This window comes from Hordeum vulgare, chromosome 5H (assembly GCF_904849725.1).
Source record: "Hordeum vulgare subsp. vulgare chromosome 5H, MorexV3_pseudomolecules_assembly, whole genome shotgun sequence".
NCBI lineage: Eukaryota > Viridiplantae > Streptophyta > Magnoliopsida > Poales > Poaceae > Hordeum > Hordeum vulgare.
In genome coordinates, this window is record NC_058522.1 from 340,889,569 (window position 1) to 340,898,065 (window position 8,497).

An 8,497-nucleotide genomic window follows, 5' to 3' on the forward strand; every position below is an offset into this window, starting at 1 on the left:
CCTGCAGAGGCTGGATCCGCCGACCAAGGAAGACTTCCAGCAGGTCTATGCCGGTGACCCCCGTCCTAACGACATCCATGAGTGCCTCAACCAAAGGCTGGATGTCGTTCTTCTCGACCTTCGAGAGCGCGAGTTGCTTAGGCGGGGCGGGCCGGTCTAGACTAAAAGGAGGCAGCCCAGTCGACGCATTCGGACAGGCGATGTCCTGGCAGTAGAACCACGTCGACTGCCAGTTCCTAACCGACTCACTCAACTAGAGAGCAGGATAGCTACTCCGACTCTTCTTCTGAAATCCTAAACCTCCGCAGAGCTGGAGGAGGTGGGTCTTATCATCCGACTGGCTAAGTCGTTTGATAGTCTGGGATCGGGCGGAGAAGATGTGTTTGAACAAACCCCAATGGGGAGGACAACCGATGAAACACTCGCACAAAACGATAAAGGCAGAAAGATGGGCGATGGCATTCGGAGGAAAGTGATGAAGTTGAGCCCCGAAGTGATTCATGATGCCTTTAAAGAAGGGATGCGGGGGCAAAGAAAAACCTCTGTGAACATGGCTGAGGAGCAAGACGCGCTCCCCCTCCCGAGGCGTCGGCTCGACCTCGTCGTCCGCCGGCAGCCTCCAGGACTTATGCACGAGCATTCCGTGCTCCACCAGCTCCAGCAGATCTCCCTCCGTCACCATGGAGGGGAGGAAGTCTCCTTGGATCCACCCCGCCGGCAGCGGCCGCCGCCGCCGTTGAGCAGGCGCCGCCGCCTTGTTCTTCTTCTTCCTCGCCTCCATCTTGCTAGTCTGACCCTTGGTCATGGAGGCGACGGCGAACCCTCGAGAGGGAGGAGAAGGAAGGAGTGTAGGAGCGCAGGGGGTGGCGAGAAGGACGGAGCAGGCGAGAGCGAAAGATTCGGCGAGCGTAACGGAGGAGTCTCGCCGCCAAGAGTTAAATAGAGCGCCGACTAGGTCACTGGAGAATGGGCCCGAAATCTTATCCGCCCGACCGGCCGCGGCGATATCAGTGGAGGAGTTGAAGGCGCGAGAATCGAGGCGTCAGGCGCTACTCGAGCGCGCTGGTGTCATCCCCGCTGAGCGCGCGGAACCCGAAATTTGAGATCCCGGAAAATCCGCTGCTGTCAGTTGACCGGTCGCGTCAAAAGATGCCGCAGAAGCACTCGGTTCCCGACAGTCTGTTTCGCAAGCACTTCCACTCGGATCGCTGGTCAGGAAAGAAAAAATGGATAGAGGCAAGCAACGCCCAAGCCGAACCTAGTCCAGTCGGATCTGAACCTCAAGCACCGCTTCGGCGTTTCAACCCCAATCCATTCGGGGACTAATGATGGGGTCATAGTCCTAGGGTAGGGTCATAGGCCTGCCGTACATGTCCTACCCAAGGACTACCCCACACGAAGGACAGGACCCTAAGTCTGCCCCGACTGAATTAAGGAGTCCCCATCATCCAGTCGGCAACAGGCCCTGAATCATCTAGTCGGAGACTAGCATTCGGAGGGCACCAGGCTAACCGACTGGGTACACTCGGTACATCGTAACCTCTCTGGAGGGAAACTGCCGTACGTTTCCGGGTGCATTTATTAGCATTTAGAGCATACGTTACCTGTAACGTACGCATTCAATCGCCACTACTCCACCCCTGAATCAGAACCATTGTGGAGGGCAGCGCACTCTATATAAGCCGCCCTCCCTCACTGGTAAAAGGGTTAGCAAATCATTGTATTCCATATTACACTCGGCAACAAGTTCCGAGAGCACTCAGACGTAGGCTGTTACCTCCACCGTAGAGGGGCCTGAACTCATACAACCTCGCCATAGCTAGGACTCTGCCCATCTCATTCGTACCCTACACATCTACTGTCAGGCTTATACCCACGACACTTCATATACGCATTGGTTATACCTCTTTATTATTTTCAATATACTTCATTAAATATTCTAAGATACCTCAATATGAGTTTTGTTGAAAAAATATTATTTGTGATTTACTTTTTATAATATACCTTTTCACCTATAAATAAAGCAGTATATACATAAACCTTTAAAAATATGTAAACTCGCATAATTTTTTTCATAAACTCACTTTAAGGTATCTAGTAATTATTAATGAAGTATATTAAAAATAATAATGAGGTATAAAAGAGTCATCCATGTGGTACATGAAGAGCGGGAGTATGTACTCCCAAGAGTACATAGCCATTTTCCTATATATATATATATATATATATATATATATATATATATATGACAAATTTTATCTACCATCGGTGCTAGTTACCACCACTTGTGTTTTGTATGTTGTATGTAGAAAGTCTATTTATCACCCAGGGTGTAGAATATTTTATTCTTCACCCGAGATAATCTTACGATCAATTTACAAATAAATTACATTTGAAATACAAATAGTTACATTTCTATTGAATCACTACGTAAAATTTGACAAAACAAAAACAATAATATAGGTCACAAGATCAGAAAAAATGATTTTTTTGTATTTTTTGCATTATTTTTGTATGTTCTTAATTTTAGTTGACATAAAATATTTTTATGGTGATTATATTTTTTTACGTTCTCTTTTTACATATAAAATAAGGGAAAATTTACGGAACGTAAAATTATGGTGCAATGATGTTAAAATATAGGGGGGTGAAGAATAACTATTCCTCACCCAGGGTGACGAATAGCGCGACCCTATATATACTCCCTCCTTCCATCTATATAGGGCCTAAGTTTTGAATCTCTGATACCAAGGTTGTTGAATAAAAAGAGGAGGAAATGTTGGGAATAGTACTTGGCCAACCAAATCGCATGCAAGTTTTTTTGGGTGCCGAGATTAATCCCTCCCATGCAACCTCTTCTCCCCTTTTTCTGCATGCAGCTCAACAATAACTCCTCTAGGACTTTATACATTGGCCAACAAAAATGGAGTGCGCAAGCTGTGAGAGGGAATTAAATGAAAGACGCATCGATTACCTCGTTTAGCCTTATATAGATGGAAAAATGAAATTTGGGGTTAGGCCTTATATAGATGGAAGGAGTGAGTATATATAATGATAAATCCCAAATGTTTGGATTTTAGGCATATCAATCCAAACATTTTCATGACGACTTTAGTTCACCTGAGATTGGCAAACATAACAATTTTCTGACAGAAAAATGAACTGGAAAAGTTGTCACGTTTTGACAACTAAACTAAAGTTGGCATCTCGCGTCAACTAAAATTGCCATAAAAATATTCAGAATGACATGCTTAAAACCATAACCTTCGGTATTTATCAGCATTATACAAAACACAACTGACCTAAAATTTGATCATGAATGCACCACGTACGCTTACTACAATCTTGCGTACCTTTATCCTGTTTCTCGCCCCACGGCAAAATGAAACAACCGTTCTGAACTGTTGCAGGAACAAGCAGGATGCAAATACGAAAATGTGTATGTAGGACTTAATCAAATGAGATAAATTATATTATTTCACTACAGTGCCAAAAGCAACCTAATTAACAAGTAGTGGACTTGTACTTGGAGCATACATGTTACGAAAACTAGAAACACACTGGGCTTGACAAACTCAACGGTACAACTAATTAGGAAAGAAAATACATAGCAATTCGTCAGGTCAAACACACAAGCACACACTACTCACCGTATTAGAGAGGAGCAGTTAAAAAATAAAAAAATCTAAAGGAAAACTAAAAACACACACATCACCAGGAAAACCATAGGTAATTTTAGCTAGAGATAATATAGGGGAGTAGAGATCATTTCAAGCTAGCTAGTTTGTCGAGGTGGAGCAAGAGGAGGACTTGGAGCTGCTGCACTCGTCCCTGAGGCCGCCGCCTGTGCTCTTTGTAGGGAAGAGCTCTAGGGTTCTGAGCGGCCGGCAGCATGGCCATGGTGGAGGGGTCATATTATTCATACCACCGCCGGCGGCTGCGGAGCTGCCTCCAGCTGCTGCTGCACTGTTGTTAATGTTGGTGTTCTCCATCACCATCTGCTGCTGCGTCATCCATTCCTGCTGCTGGCTAGTCTTGCCTGCAAACTCCAACCCTGAAACTGGAAGAGCTCCTGCTGCTGCTGTTTCCTGCTGCAAGTAGCCCTACATATAAATATATATTCCATGAGTAAATTGTTATGGCTATATTGTCTTTCTTTCTTTAGAAAAAAACATAGGGATAAGTATTGATATATGCGCGTAGAGAAACTACTCTTAATTGTTAGCAATAGAAAATTTAAAAACCTGAGGCGCCATGAAGCAGCTGGTAGCGTATGTGTGGTGGTGCAGCTGCATCACCGCGGGGTGCATCGCGTTCACGCCCGCGGTAGCACCAGCAGCATTGCCTCCGCCACCGGCAGCACCAGTGTGGGTAGTAGGAGGAGGAGCCGCCGGCGAGGAGGGTTGCTGGTGGCGGGCGCAGGCGCGGCGGCGGAGACGCTGGCGCTCGCGGGCCTTGTGGTTCTGGAACCAGTAGAAGACGTTCTTCCCCTCGATGCGGCCGTAGTAGGCGAGGTGCGCCGTGATCTGCTGGATCTCCGCCGCGTTAGGTGTGCGCACGCCGCTCCGGTACATCTCCTCCAGGATCATCAGCTGCTCAGGCGTCGGGCACCAACGGGTCGATGGCGTCTGCGGCATCTTCTTCCTTCTTCTTAACTACTGCTCTTGGATCTCGATGTTTGTGTCCAGTTAACTACGTGCTAGAGCTAGCTAGCTGCTGCTGTAAGTCCTAGTGTACGTTGGTGCTAGGGATATGTTCCAGGCCTAAGGTTGAGTGAGTTATATAGACCGAACTGGCCGGGCTAGCTATGGTAGCAAGAGCTAGCTGAGTCAATTACTGTGAGCAGGTGGTGAGAGGAGACGTGAGACAAATTGGTGCGGTGAACTGTCAGAGTCAAGGGTTGACAAACTTATTTAGGGTTAGCCCTCATTTTCCCACAGCTGTGACGTGAATATATTGCATGCATTGTGAAATTAATGTCATTTCTCCATATATGGCTATATATTTGTATGAAGTAATACAAGTACATGAGAAAATAACATAATTTTACTTTTTTGTGCATGGACGAAAAATGTTTTTCCACGTGTAGATAAAATTTTGAATCTCATAGCAAACGCATCTTGCGACATTGTTGTCTATGCCAGACATCACTGTGCTCAGCAGAGTCTTTTCACCTAAGGAAGAGTTGTTTGCAAGATGGGAGAACAAACTTTGCTGGACTGAATCTCGAATTTGGAAGGGGGCCGGCGTAAGTTTTTTTAAGGGAACATCAACTCTCTGATGTGTGCTTATATACATATTTTTTGCAATAAGGAACAATTACAGGAAGAAGAAAAAACAAATAACTAACTATCTAGGTATGAAGGCTAAAAGAAGGACTACATCCTGGTACGGAATGGGCATATTTATTTTTCTTTACTGTTCGAGAAACCATAGCAAGTACCTCTTTGATCTTCTTCTTGCATCGAAAAAAGTTAGGTCGAGTGACTTCGAATATATGACCACTTCAAGTTTGCCAGATTGCCCTAAGTGCCGAGAATCAGAATCTCCATGAGAAAAATGGCTTATTGAAGTAGGTTTTGAACGTAAGTAGGATGTCCCTCAAATGTGGCTTATTGTAATCCCAGCAAAGGTGCTTCCAGCAGTGTGTTGCAAAGGGGCAAGTGGAGAACCAGTGATATGTTCACCGCCGGGAATCAGCTTATAGATGGGGCAAAATCAATGGCGGGTAGGTTTAGGAATTCACCACTAGTAATCAATCCAAATATAAGTGTCTGGTGCTAAACCAGGCCCCACACTATAATTACATTATTAGCGACGGGCACTACTTTTGGAAATATGTCCTAAAGACAATAATAAAATGGTTATTATTATATTTCTTTTTTCATGATAATCGTTTATTATCCATGCTAGCATTGTATTGATTGAAAACACAAATACATGTGTAGATACATAGAAAACACACTATCCCTAATGAGCCTTTAAAGGACTAGCTCATTGATCAAAGATGGTCAAGGTTTCTTGGCCATAGACATGAGTTGTCATTTGATAATACAGGATCACATCATTAGGAGAATGATGTGATGGACAAGATCCAAACTATGAACGTAGCATGTGATTGTGACAGTTTATTGCTTTTGTTTTCTGCATGTGAAGTATCCGTTCCTATGACCATTAGATCATGAAAATCACTCACACCGGAGGAGTACCTTGTGTGTATCAAACGTCGCAACGTAACTGGGTGACTATAAAGGTGCTCTACAGGTATCTCCGAGGGTGCCTGTTCAGTTGGCATGGATCAAAACTGGGATTTGTCACTCCGTGTGACGGAGAGGTATCTCAGGACCCGCTCAGTAATACAACATCACAACAAGATTGCAAGCAATGTGACTAAAGTGTTAGTCAGGTGATCTTGCATTATGTAACGAGCAAAGAGGCTTGCCGGTAACGAGATTGAACTACGTATGGAGATACCGACGATCAAATCTCGGTCAAGTAACATATCGATCGACAAAGGGAATTGTATACGGGATTGATTGAATCCTTGACACTGAGGTTCGACCGATGCAGAACTTCGTAGAATATGTAGGAACCAATATAGGCATCCAGGTGTCGCTATTGGTTATTGACCGGAATGTTTCCCGGTCATGTTTGCATAATTCTCGAATCCGCAAGGTCTACACACTTAAGGTTCGGTGACTATATAAGCATAATTGAGTCATTTTGTTGGTGACCGAAGGTTTCTCATAGTCCTGGATGAGATCCTGGGCGTGACAAGGAACTCCGGAATGGTCCGGAGGTGAAGACTGATATATAGGATGATGGTTATCGGAGTCCGGACGTGTTCTAGGGCACATCGAGGAAGTGACAAAATACCAAAGGGGTTTCATGAGGCCCCGTCAATCGTTGGGGGGCCTCATGTGCCAAGGAGAGGGGGCACAACAGCCCATCATAGGGCTTGATGCAGCCCCACGCCCCTGCCCACTTCGGCCGAAGGGAGGGAGGCCTCCTCCTAGGGCACCGACCAACCCAACTTGGGTGACAAGGCAACCAAGTGGGAGGGACCCAACCCTAGCCGCCGCCCACCTTGGCCGCCGGCCCCTAGGGGAAACCCTAGGGCACCCTCTCCTCCTCCCTCCCCTATATATAGAGAGGTAGAGAGAGGGCAGCACCACGACATCTTGCCGCGGTGCTGTTCCTTCTCTCCCTCGTAGTTCTTCTCCTCTAAACATCACGCGGCGAAGCCCTCCTGAGCTGTCACCACCATTACCTCACCATGTCGTCGTGCTGTCAGAGGACTCGGACTACTACTTCACCATCGCTCGCTGGATCGAGGAGGTGAAGGCGTCATCAAGCTGTACGTGTGTTAAACGCGGAGCTCATGGTCGGATCGCGAAGACGTACCACTACATCAACCGCGTTATTGAATGCTTTCGCTTAGAGATCTACAAGGGTATGTAGATTCAATCTCTCCTCTCGTATATGTGCATCTCCTAGATCGATCTTGTTGAGCATAGGAATTTTTTTGTTTCTCATGCAGTGTTCCCCAACAGTGGTATTAGAGCTAGTTCTATGCGTGGATGACATCTAGAGTAGAACACAATGGAGTTTGTGGGCGTTGATATTCAGATTGCTTCTCTCCTTAGTCTTTTCTTGATTCAGCGGTACTGTGGGATGAAGTGGCCCGAACCAACCTTACTCGTCCACGTATGAGAGACCGGTTCCATCGACTGACATGCAACTTGTTGCATAAAGATGGCTGGTGGGTGTCTGTCTGTGCCACTTTAGTTGAATCGGATTCGACAGAGGCGGTCCTTGTAGAAGGTTAAATAGCAACTTGCATATCACCATTGTGGTTTTGCGTAGCTATGAGGCGTTCTTACTAGATACCCATAGCAGCCACATAAAACATGCAACAACAAGAGGGCGTCTAACTTGTTTTTGTAGGGTATGTTGTAATATGATATGGCCAAAGACATGATGATATACATATTTGATGTATACGATGATCATGTTGTAATAGTTAATATCGATTTGCATGTCGATGCTACGACAACCGACAGGAGCCATAGGGTTATCTTTAATTATTGTATGATATATGTGTCAATCATTAATCGCTATGTAATGCTTTACTTTATCGCTAAACGGTAGCAATAGTGGTACATGCATGGTTTGCCGACAACCTTGATGGCAACATGATGATGGAGATCATGGTGTTGTGCCACCAACGATGGAGATCATGCCAGTGCTTTGGAGATGGAGATCAAAAGCACAAGATCATGGCCATATCATGTCACTTATGATTTGCATGTGATGTTAAAACTTTTTATGCACCTTTTTTTGCTTAGGATGACGATATCATTATAAGGTGATCCCTCACAAAAATTTGAAGATAAAATTGTTTTCTCCTCGAGTGTGCACCGTTGTAGAAGTTCATTGTTTCGAGACACCACATGATGATCGGGTGTGATAGACTCTACGTTCACATACAATAGAT

At 45.3% G+C, this 8,497-nt stretch overlaps 1 protein-coding gene across 1 annotated transcript; it reads right to left on the minus strand.

Annotated features, from left to right (window-relative positions):
- Positions 1-3,444: 3,444 nt before the first annotated feature.
- LOC123395678 (WUSCHEL-related homeobox 3-like) lies at positions 3,445-4,742 on the minus strand. The gene is made up of 2 exons (XM_045090709.1): positions 4,245-4,742; positions 3,445-4,103 (listed from the first exon to the last, which is right to left on the minus strand). Exons 1-2 carry the CDS (start codon positions 4,635-4,637, stop codon positions 3,780-3,782), a joined length of 717 nt encoding a protein of 238 aa, XP_044946644.1. The 5' UTR covers positions 4,638-4,742; the 3' UTR covers positions 3,445-3,779.
- Positions 4,743-8,497: the final 3,755 nt, after the last annotated feature.

Coding starts and splice junctions, on each gene's coding strand:
- LOC123395678 (XM_045090709.1), bottom strand. CDS start 4,637: ATGCCGCAGACGCCATCGACCCGTTGGTGCCCGACGCCTGAGCAGCTG. Junction 4,104..4,244: donor GCTGCTTCATGGCGCCTCAG/GTTTTTAAATTT, acceptor ATTTATATGTAG/GGCTACTTGCAGCAGGAAAC.